At 34.4% G+C, this 12510-nt stretch overlaps 1 protein-coding gene across 2 annotated transcripts in view; it reads right to left on the bottom strand.

Moving 5' to 3' along the window:
- Positions 1–12510, bottom strand: part of LOC136974388 (tyrosine-protein kinase Fyn-like) — a 65426-nt gene that overhangs the window by 24201 nt on the left and 28715 nt on the right. For both annotated transcript variants that reach the window (XM_067269250.1, XM_067269248.1), the window contains exons 4-7: positions 9064–9162; positions 8853–8956; positions 7317–7466; positions 6785–6949 (exon numbers count right to left, since the gene is read on the bottom strand). In XM_067269250.1, the coding sequence (XP_067125351.1) occupies positions 6785–6949; positions 7317–7466; positions 8853–8956; positions 9064–9162 (518 nt within the window). The remainder of the gene's footprint in view (positions 1–6784; positions 6950–7316; positions 7467–8852; positions 8957–9063; positions 9163–12510) is intronic.

The following is a 12510-nucleotide window of genomic DNA, read 5'->3' on the forward strand; positions in this document are numbered from 1 at the left end:
AAATTGCACACACAAATAATAAAAGCAATATAAATATTTTAATACGAGCCTAAATATAATATTCATAAATTTGTGTGCTATTGGGAAATCCCCCAAGTTCCACTCGCAGCCTAAACTATGATAGAACAACATTGTCATTTGGAATGGTGTTTGCTATCAGCATTGCATCTGTAGGCAAGTCGAGTTAGAAATACAGTAGAGCGTCAATTATCCAAAAACCGATCAAGTGAAAGCTTTTTGGTCGGCAAATTCAAATTTCCGCTACTGCTGTAGAGCTGCAATATTTGGCTATGTCTTGGACTACTCCGATATTATTTTAGTTGATATGCATTTTTAGCTGGCAGCACTGGAGCGACCATGCGAGGGTACTTAAGGAAGCGCTAGTATTTGAACGAGACTTTTTTTCCCATTTGTGCTGAATCAGAACATTTTGAGACTAGATTAACTTCCAAAATATAATCTTTTTGTTTTTATATTTTTCAATATATTTATTTTGTTTGTGAAAAATAAAGAAATAATTTTTTAAAAAAATTTTGTTAACATTGACGAAAATTCAACGCAAAGCGACATGCAATGGAGAGAAAATTCAACATGGGATAGATTAATTAAACAAAAGAAATTAACTCCTCCTGAATTTAAATTAACCCCCTCCCTCTGGGATGTTTTTCTACACTTACTCATTCTTTGGGGTCCTTTGAAATTTTTAAGTGCAAAAGGGGAACCGCGGACCAAAAAGTTTGAGAAACACTGATATAGATTATGGTGTTTAGTACGATTAAAGTATCATAACTTGGAATAATATAATATAGTATGCGACACATTTTATAGGATTAATGTGACATGAAGTAAATATGTGGCATTCAATGCCGAGTTTGGGTTATTCTTGGTTGAAGGCTTGAGTTAGGTTGAGTATTTGCTCTTTGATTGAGTCTTCTTTGGGGAGGTTGGTGTCGAATTAAAGGAGGTTGTGGATTGGCAGGTGTTGAATTAAAAGTATTTTGTTGTTTCATATAAAGTTGGGTTTGGCAAACTTCTTCCTGGAATGCCACTTCATATTGTGGGGGACAGGTATATCCAATAGGTAGCAGAAGAATTACTGGCATATTTTGTGCCAGCCGTCGAGTTTGTGCAAATTCTAATGCTGTTTGCACTGAAGATGCCTCCATCACGTTAGCTCAACCTCCATCACGTTAGCAGATGGAGGAAGACAGTCGGAATCCCACTATTCGGACATTGGTGAAGACATCTGTGGAAGGACAAGATCGAATTATTCATTTGGATTATCCATTTGGATTGAGACGACAAATTTGAAATTATTTCCATCACAAAAGGTCTAGAGCATAGCTCCAGAAAGTTCAAGTTAGCATGTATTTCTGGAAGGATTTTGGACATTATATTTTTCAATATGAGTTGAACACCAACAGAGTGTACATCCACTTCTTCTAAAATGAATGAAATATGTAAATTTTTGAGCTGGAACTGGGTCCAACAAATGGTGGACCTTTATAGGAAAGAACAGTCCGAATACATTTTGTTTGGTTACGATAATAAGAAATTGATCGTTGTAGCAGTTGAGAATCGACACCCATGTTCCAGGAGTGGCGATCTGAGTGTCAAATCCTAGGAACAACATACAGGACCAGTTCAAAATGGGTACTTGGGGATGAATTTGGAAAATATGGGAATATAGAGTAGAAGGTTCTCCTTCCCATAAACACTGGTGATCCATGAAGAGAGAGCTATTTGGTTTAAGAGGCAATCAAATGTTCACGTTCTTCTCTATTATCCTTATGAAACAGTTTGTCCAAAGGACTGGTGGGAACAGGGTGCTTGTAGCGTGAGTGCTATCTGTTCTACCACTAGGCTTTGTATATGTCCAAGCAGCTCCCGGCAAGTATGGCAATTGGAAATTTTTTTCAGCATTGGGAGCAAAGAATGTGACCATTGGTGCACTGATAGACATCATCATCATCAAATAATCTATATTATTTAGCCTGATACTGCCTGGCATAATCAGGCAAGAAATTACAGATGCCATTACATTGCTGTTACATGCAGATGACAATTGCAAAATAATCCGAAAACAAATGCTGAGAAAGTAGTGGAGAAAAAGAGAAATAAATAAATAAGTAGACAAAAAAAAAAAAGAAAAGTAAAACAATGCTCAACGTGTATAAACATTGACATAGCTGCATTTCGTTATACAATTAAGTGCTACCGCAGTTCATTCTAGCATAATAGATGGTGATACACCTTTACAGGTGTAGGAACACATAATAAGTTCATTGAATACGTTTGACAGTCTAGCCTGCACGGGATGTCTTGAGTCACAGATAAACAATGATGCATATCAAGATGCCACTTGTAGTTTAACGAATACCACTTCTAAAGTTTGATAAGTTCTTTGAAGAGGCCAAAATTGACTTTATTATGAACAAGGAAGTCTGGGTTTACAGGCCAGTCCATATTGTTTAGATTTACTTGCTGCCTCCAGCAATGCCTAATATCCTCAAGCATGAGGCAGTTGAAAAGATAGTGTAAGACACCATCTTGAGTACCACAGTGATTACAGTGATCATTATCTATGAGATGGAATCTCTTAAGATATACATGAAAGCGTCCGTGTTCAGTCAAGAATTGCATCAGTTCATGACTGGGCTGCATCCATTTGTTCTGCATATGGTTTTGGATACTTGGGAAAAATCTCTTCATAATGTGCTGACATAAGACCTTATCCCAATCAGCCTGCCATGCTTTGATGGCTTCATTCCAAATGAGCAACTTGCGTTTCGACTTGGGGATGAGGTCATAATCTTGATGATTGGTATGACTCAGTGTTGCATTACGTGCCAGGTAATCTGCTCTTTCATTTCCCGAAGTGCCCAGGTGTCCCTTGATCCAATTAATGGCATAACTGTTAGATGATGTTGCAACCTCAGCGAAAATATTGATAAAGATGGGGTTAGTGGTGTCCTTGTTTCTCAGTTTGATCACAGTGGCAGCACTATCAGTGTAGATATTTACGAGCATATTGACAAGATTGACGTTACACCATTTGATAGCCATTAATACCGCAAAGATTTTGGCTTGAAAGACAGAGCACTCCGGGTGCAGCTCAAATGTCTGATTATGGATCTCACCACTTGCACCAAAAATCACGAAGGCACTAGCTGTGCCTTCAGCAGTTTTAGAGCCATCCGTGAAACCTTCAATCCTCGGTATTTCACGTGGAAAAAGTCCCATTCTCTGGGCAGGGTGTGGGAGGGTGGCCATGAGCCTTTCAGTCTCATACATGAAGGCATCAAAAATGGTGTCATTTATGCAGACATTTCTGGCCCTGGAGATAAGAAAACGCTTGCTGCTGAAATGAAGATAGTGTAATATGGGAAATTTTCCAGTCACTACTGGGAGAGCTGCATTAGAGACAGTGGAGTAACTCTGGGTCAGATGGATAAGGGCCCATCTCTGCACCGTGTGGAGAAGTCGGTGATTGTGCACTGATAGACAGATGGTTTCACTAGGTTGAAGCAAACTGGACAATTTAATAAAGCTATTAAGACTGGATTGGATTGACTGGGAACAGTAGACATCTTGCCGAATTCCAGGTAAGTCTGTAAAGGAGAGAAGAGGTTGCATTTGGTTTGGTTGAGAATGTTATTATTGAGCTGAGTTTTATAATTGAAATATAAGATAGAAGTGAAGAAATTAGAGGACAGATTTTATTTGGATTGTCCTCACATAAGGATTGGTGTTCAATGCACTGAAGGTGTAGGAGTATTCATGGATCAGCAAGAAGTTTCTTGAGCATTTTCTGCTAGCTCTATAACAGGATGTCGTTGGAAACGTGGCATTTGATGAGCTTTTCGGCAACATTGGTAAACAGCTATGGAAAGGCTACTTATTCCCACCAAAGTAATAACTGCAATTAAGGTGATAAGGGTAGGTGATTGTGGAATAGTTTGGGGATGAATCAGATCTTGACAGGTGGAGAGAAGTTGTTCCAAGTCAAGTTCCATTTTGTTTAAGAATCTGATGGCTTGTAAAATGTCGATGTCTGATTGTAGTTCAGGTATAGTTGAACTAGATATTGGAGTTTGACTTAATCGTGTTTGGAGTATTTCTAACTCAGTCTCAATGATAATATTTTTTATCAATGTAATGACAAAATGTTGTATGTTTTCAATTTAGATAGTTGTTTTCCTCTGGAAATGAGATATTAACATGATTCCGGGGAGATATCCCACACAGGTTTCTGAAAGGACTAAAATACCCATATTATTTATTTTACTGATAGAAAACTGAAGGTTTCGTTTTGCTATGGGAGGAACATTTAATGGTTAAGCTCATAAGATCTGGTATTGAATAGGTCCAAGTTCCTTGATTATCAGTTCGTTAGAAGATAGATGAGTAAGATCTAATAAGGCATCATGGACATAAATGATTAATAAATTTTTCGTTGCCCAAATATAAGGAATATTCACAGCTTTGTCTAGGTGATTGCTATATAGGAACATTTGGTGAACACACTGCAATAGGTGTCGTTTGACGTGGCAATTGTGGTAATGTAATGACAAGTAGGATTGATGATTTCTAGATAAGGCAATAATGGGATATGAATTATTATAGTAAGCAAAGGCTTTTATGGTTAGATAATATACAGGTAATTTTATTATCACATAAACATCAAAATATCCGGCGGGAGTGATAAGAGGAATTTCAACAAAGATGCAAAGTAACTGTGGTAATGCTACAGCTGTTATAGAAGTCCATTGATAATATTTGAACATAGTCTCTATCTGTGGAGTATCCTTCTGATAGGTGAAGTTGTATTTTCTTGAGGGTATTTAATAGCACCTCCTTTGGAAGGAAGTAAGTACTGGGTTGACCTTGTTCTAGGGTTTCAATAGCATTACGTACTTTGGTTACGTGGGTTCGAAATTCTCTAATGGAAAATTCAGTGGATCTGACTGCTGACTCAAAGACAAGATTGTATTGATGTTGTACTAATGTTTCTTCTACAAGGGTTTGTTTCCTTATTAGGAAACAAGAAGTGAATTTGTTGATGATTTGCTTTTGCGATTTGCAGTGTATCGTTGAGCAAAGTTGCTTGTGACTGAAGATGATGTATAAATTCTTCATTGGTTTCCAATAACTGTGCTATCTTCTCATTAAGGGTTTTGACATCCTCAGTTGTAGTAGTTCCGAATAGATATTTTAAAATTTTTCCACCGGCATTTATTAATCCACATTTTTCTCGGGTGATGTTAAGGATGCCCAAGGTTTTTAAACTATTATATTCTGTTTCATATTCTTCAAATGTCTTTAAAAAAGCAAGTTCATTAATAGATAAGGTCCATTGAGGTTTAGTCTTAGCCTGATCATTATTTCATATTTGACATTGTATTAAAGTGGTTAGAAGTTGAATGTGTCATTTATCATATGAATTAAAAGATACATCCAGAATGAGGATCCAATAATTTGTGGCCATGAGAAAGTTTCCCTGGTACACAGAGACGACTCCTTTATGCAGGTTAGGGGATTCTTCTCTTGGAGTTTACTAAGAGAACTTTTGCTAAGGAAATCTCTAGAGAAATATTTTGAATTCTTTGTTTTCAGAATCTCCATTTTCCAGTTCTACATGAATTCCTTGTTCTGCCAGTTCTTGAAGGTCATCATTGGTAAGGATCTCACCAGAAACCTGCAGTAACTCCTCAATATCCTGCTCGTCTAATCTCCTAGTCCCACTGTATCAATTAGATTGACTTTGATCAACCTAACGATACAGCAAAGGGCTCTTCTCACTGAGAATTCTTGGACACCTTCAGCCATAACTTCTCCCACACTTCGTTCATGCATTTATCAGTTAATACTTGCCAGCGAAACCAATATTGCCTATGGCATCCATGAAGTTATGTTTTTTCCAAAACTGCACCAAACAAACATAGATTTAAAGAAAGTACACCTTTTTGCCACCTTTTTCTGATTGGTTTGTGTTCATAAATAATCATATTATATACAAATCAATGAAATGCCATAATAATTTGAATCAGCGTAAATTTTGAGCTGTTTTTTAGGCTTTGAGCAGACCGCATTATATCGAATCAGCGTTAAGCGAGGCAGCATTATGCAGGGTCTTACTGTACACAATAAAAGTGAGGAAGAAAAAACTGATAAAAATGTCAAGACTTTGACAATTAAAAATATGAATGAACCCTTCATGCATCTTGACAAATTTTTGACTATCATGGAAGAATGTGATCCCAATGGAGAACATAAATCTCAAGTTTGTAGGACGATTGAGAAAGACACAGTATGTTATAGAAATCTTTATCAAGAAAAGAAAAAAAAAATGTGTTTTCTTTATAAACTTGTCAAGAATTAGTATTCAACTAATTCTTGACAAGTTTATAAAGAAAACACCCAAAAGCACTTAAACATGCCTCGTTAACTTCATTATGTAAGCATATTGATAAATAAATATTTTAAAACACAGTTTTTGGTGCATTTTTTTTTACATCCCTCTACTTTCAAACATTCAACATTCACACACACTTTCAGGAACCAATTTAGTGCGAAAGTTGCAAGCCACCCGTATATGTTTTTATTTCAAATAATGCAATAAATATACAGTATGAAATATATATACAAATAACCCAGTGGTGTGCTGTTCATTAGAATAAATATGTATATTAGATATTTGTGAATAATAATAATTTAAGAGAATGTACATATTATATTATTATTTAATAAAAAAAAATATCATTAAATAATCAAATTTTCTTACCGTACCAAACTTCTCCAAAATTTCCACTACCCAATTTATGAATTAAATTTAATGAACTTTTAGGTATTTCCCATTCATCTTTTGTTTCTGAAGAAAGATCCCACACAGTCGGTTTTGGTTTTGGACATATCATCGTCAGTTTATGGCAAAGACCATTTGCTGCATCTAGAAAAATCATATAAATTTGTCAAAAAAAATTATTTTAAAATATGCATTTTTAATATTTTGTGTTACAAAATTTATTATATTTCATTCAATATTTTATTGTGGATCTGGTCAAACCACAGCAAACTTGATAAAAAAGACCAAAGAGCTTTTATATCAAGTACCATTAATATTGAAGATGCCCACAGAACAGAGAAAAAAAATACATTTAATCTTAATACAGTTAATCTTCCAAGCATTAAAAATACATGTTTGATAATGTTGTATAACATGAATAATAAATTTAAATATTATTCATAATAAAAATATAATCAATATCTTTGATGATACATTCAACATTTATTCATAAAATAATAATAATGTTTACCTGAATAATGTTTAATAAGTTCATGCAGAGTAGTAAATTTCTTCTGTGAAGTTACATAATACTCCCCTAATTCAGAAATTTTGACTTTATAATGTTTGATGTGATCACCCTTATCAGCTTCATAATCACGAATGGAGAGTGAAAACGCTCCTAATTAAGTAAATATTTTTGAATTAAATATATTTTTTGATCATATTACCACTTACACAAGGTTAACTATTATAAAAAAACTTTCATGAGAGGTATAGAATGTTTATAAGGACTGTGTGAAATTTTTAAATGTGGACATGGACATACATATGATGCACGCACAGAATAACAGACCTTTAGAAACTTGATTCTCAGTGTGTTTTTATGCATATTAGCTTTTGAATTAACTAATTAAAACAATTTTAATTTAAATTCATTTTTAGATCCTATAAGTGAAGAAAAGCAGCATGGATAAAGAAAAAGTGACTAATTAAAGTCCACAATAGCTGTAAGGCAGGAATTCAAGATCCATTACAACAAAGATGTTCAATTAACAAGCAGATGAAAAAGTTTAATGATAACAGATCCATGAATAAATCCCGAACTATAATGTCAAATGAGGAAAATTGGTTCAATAGATATGTCTCACGTAATAACAGTTACATCAAGGAATAAAAATACAATGTATAATGCCAAAAATTAAGATTTAAATACAATTTACAGTATTCTCTTATCATGCATATATCCAAAGTTATCAACTGTTTAAAACTACACTTGGACTTTAATATTTATTTTTTTAATTAATATTTATATGGGGTGTTACCCTCCTGAAAATTTAAATTAAAAATTCTAATAGTTTTAAACTTAAAAAATGTTACAAAGAAATAATATATAAAGTTAAAAATATTTTATGAGAATAATACTTAGAAATTTTATGTTAATGTTGTATAATGCACAAAACAATTAAAACTAAAATAACATCAAAAAATAAAATGTGTAGAAATTCTTAAGTTACTGATGTATGGATTCAGCTTAATTAGGTTAATTTGCCAAAAATTCAAAATTATAAGTAGACTAGTTTTGCCATAATTGGTGTAATTTACATAATTATAACTTGGGATATGGATTAAACCACAGCAAACTTGATAAAAAACTGGTCAAACTTTAAAAATTTTTTTTGAGAAATCGACCCATTATGTTAATTGAGCTAATTAGCTAATTCATATTTTGCGTTAAAATTATGTTAACCTGGAATGTGAAATTTATTTTCGGTTACTATTGTGTTAATTATTTCAATTATAATCATAATATTTTTGACAATAATTAAATACAAATTAATTATGTTTGTAACAAACTCAATAACATTTGCTTTTTGTTTCTGTCAAGCTTCTTATAACTATATAAAATTAAAATATTTTAATCTGTGACTTTTTATGAGCTTTCTTCTTAATTTCCAACACATTACTTTCCACATCATTATAATTTTTTAAAATATTTAACCAAGATTTAAGAAAATACTAAGAAAAATCTTAAACTATATTTACAAATTTGCATTAGATTTCTTACCTGTAGTATGCTCACTTCTACGAATGAGAAACGTGCCTCTCGGAGTGGTGGTGGCCAGCAACAGTTTTTCAGAGTCTTTGCGGGAAGTTTTGTCAAAAAACCAACTAGAAGTTTATACATAAATTCATTAAATATATTTATTTTCTTAAATATATAATTTATAAAAATTACTTTAATTCATATTTTATATCATGGAAATTTAACAGCTTACTCTTCACTTTCAATACTTTTTTCTAAGGCCACATAATTTCTAGGAATGTATCCTGTTTCATTATTTGCTAGATGTCTTGCATGCCACCAATCAGGATCGCTGAATTTAAAGTAATGTAAAAATAAAATAATTTTAATTGAATTTCATAAAATTTTTTTTAAAAATCTTTAATTAGGATATTTGATTACAGGTATGTGTATATACACTCAGTGCCATAAAAATTAATGCACCAGGAGTTGTTGGAATCAAATGAAATTGTACACGTGTTAGTATAATGGTGATATAAGTAAGTGATTAAAAAATGAAAGCAAAAAGATCATTTTTGCAGGAAAAACTAGAAATGAAAGGAGGTTCTACTATCCCGTTGGGCCATCTCTAATGGGAATACACAATGTGATACAGGCGGGCATGAAGGCATACAGGTGCCGTATGGTGTCCTGTGGCTTCTCAGTCCACAGTTGCTGCAAGTAGTCCTCTAGTTCAGCCAAACTCCTAGGCTGTCCAACTTGGCATCCCAGGTGATCCCAGATATGTTTGATCAGTGACAAATCAAGGGACTAGGTAGGCCAGGAAAGTGTGGCAATTTGGCGGAGACAGTCCTGTGACACCCTTGTTGTGTGTAGTTAAGCATTATCCTGTTGGAAAATGGCTCTTGGAAGCCTTGCCATGAGAGGCAACACATGGGGCTGCAGGATGTCACTAACTTATCTCTGGGCTGTCAAGGTCCCTTGGATCACTAACAGAGGTAACCATGGTCATATGTAATGGCACCCCAGACTAGCTGAGGGAGCAGTGTGCCACTCCAAAGTGTAGGCAGGATTGAAGCATTTATCATGGGGCCTCCAGACATTAACACAGCCATCATCAGTACCCAAACTGAATCTGGATTCATTGCTGTAGACAACCCAGTTCCATTCCATTGTGGTCCAATCTCATCAGGAATGACACCACTCCAAACAGAGGCAATGGTGAAAGGTGTCATTGGCAGCATATGTAATGGCCACTGCAATACCAAATGTTCCTCACCCAGGCACCTCAAAATGGTATAGATAAACACAGGGCCTGTAATGATAGTACTACCTGTGTCCAATGGTGGGGCAATGATACAGCTAGCTATGTGCATGATTGCCAGAGGACAAGGAAGTCCTCTCAGCTAGTGGTTTCCAAATGATTCCTGAGTCTGGGTGCCATGTGTGTGAGCTCTATCTCATCCCCTGGTCCCAACATCTATACACAGTGTTGTCAGAATGGCCTAGGTGGTGGGCTATTCTGCTAGATGACCATCTGGCTTCTCTCATCCTGATGATCCTCCTCCGTCAAATTCAATTAGCTGTTCATATGGTCTTTGATTGAAATGTAAAGGCATCACTAGTGATACAGCATTCCTCTGAAACAAGTAAACTACAGAGAGAACGTCTGTCTTTGTGTGCTTTTTTTACAGGCCAAAGGGGACACTTTAATGCCCTCTGCTGGCATTAAGATATGAGCCATCATGCTCTATAACTCTAATCATATCCATATCTGTTTGAGACTTATCAGCCTGCCAAGTTTTGCAGTGATATGATAGCTCTCCCCTGATGTGCTAATTTTTATGGCAATGAGTGCGTATGATTAATTTACGATTATTTAAGTTTAGATAAATCAATATATTAATATAGTAAAAGAAACAAAAAACTGGCCATTAAAATGCAATAAAAGAGTAAAAGGTTTGGTAGCAAGGAAACATTTACCACTAGACAATTATTTCTGCACAAAACAATCTCCTCCAAGATTATCCATAAGAAAATTTCTTATATATTTTCAATTCCAAATAGTATATATTTTGTTTGAAATTGTTTATCAAAATCCATAGCTACAGCTTATGCCAATGTTTTTCAACCTTTTCCTAATAATAGACTTAGTAATTTTTTTCTTATGACTTCTTTACTTCCATATCAATACACAGTTACTTTTTACATGTATTATTAAAATTATGAAAAACATGGTGTTATAGTACTACTCAGAACTATTTCCCATCTAGTTGAATATCACTAGTTTTTGCAAATAACTGTAATAATCTCATTTGATTCTATATGTTAACTGTAAGTAATATCAAACATCATTTATATTTCATAGTTTTACATAAAGAAATTCAATTATTCAAGTTATTTTTTTATTCTGACACTAATAGAGTTGTTGTTGATCAATAAATGGAGTGTGTTTATTTTAGCAGTTACAAACATTAATGAAAATTAATAAGCAGCAAATATCAAAATGCTCTTTTTTATTTAGTAATAAAACTATTGTCAGTGAGTCCAAGTTCAGAGTTTTTAAAATTATATGGTTTTAAAAAAAAAATTCATAATTTATTAATTTTTACAATATTAAGTGTAGCATGGAGGTGAAGAAACTTAACAGGTACTGTACAAAATAAATATAAGCTATATACAATATAAATACTATTTTATTAACATATCCAATTCTTCCCAAATGAGAGGGTTAAATCCTTCCCATGCATGGCCTTGATCGATGAAGTAGTTTTGAATGCTAATTTAACTCTTTGAATTGTGATATTTATTTTTATAATTTTAAATTGTATAGTAATTGTATATTTGATTAACTTAAAACATATTAAGACTAAACAAATAATTGACACACACCGGAAAAATATACAAATAATCCTTCATTAAAACCTTTAACCGGCGTGGGGTATGATCAAATTGTGTACGCAAAATTGCGAGACAACAGAGAATACGCATAGCGTACAGGAGATGCCCCTCTATCTTTCAACTGTTACGCAATGAGAAGGATAGGCCTTCTGTAGACAAACTACCAGGAGTGTATGTGGTACCTCTCACAGACCATAGATGTGACAGGGAATTAGTATACATTGGAGCCACGAAACAGGCAATAGGGGTTAGATGGAAGGAACACCAACAGGACATCAGGCACAACAGATCTACCACCTCGCTATCTGTATATGCTTCCGATCCCGAAATCACTGCGGACTTCACGAATGCCAAACTCCTTATCACAACCCCATACGTGGACCACCTCAAGAGGCCAGAACAGATTGAAATCTGCAAAGCCTACAGCTTGTCTTATCCCATCAATTCCAGGGATGAAATCACCTTATCCTTGGCGTGGCAAGCCCTGTTCCAGAAGAATGATTTGGAGTAAATGACAAGGATCTTTATAATAATTGGGAAACCTCATCGCACATTTTCTATGACTTCCGACCTGCTGATATGGATTTTATTCATATAGAGATACATAAACCATCTACGTAAGATACGATCATTACGTAATGGCTTTAATTTTCAAAACTGGATTGCTCGTGGTTCCTATTGGATTCAAAGTTCGCTAGTTCAAATTTCGTTCCAAAAATGGCCAGTCTTCATTATAACAGATCGTTACAAAGAATGTAGCTTGAGGATGGACCCAGGGAGGGATCCAAAAACGTTCGTG

Source organism: Centruroides vittatus, unplaced genomic scaffold (assembly GCF_030686945.1).
Source record: "Centruroides vittatus isolate TY-2023 unplaced genomic scaffold, ASM3068694v2 contig_349, whole genome shotgun sequence".
Classification (NCBI taxonomy): domain Eukaryota; kingdom Metazoa; phylum Arthropoda; class Arachnida; order Scorpiones; family Buthidae; genus Centruroides; species Centruroides vittatus.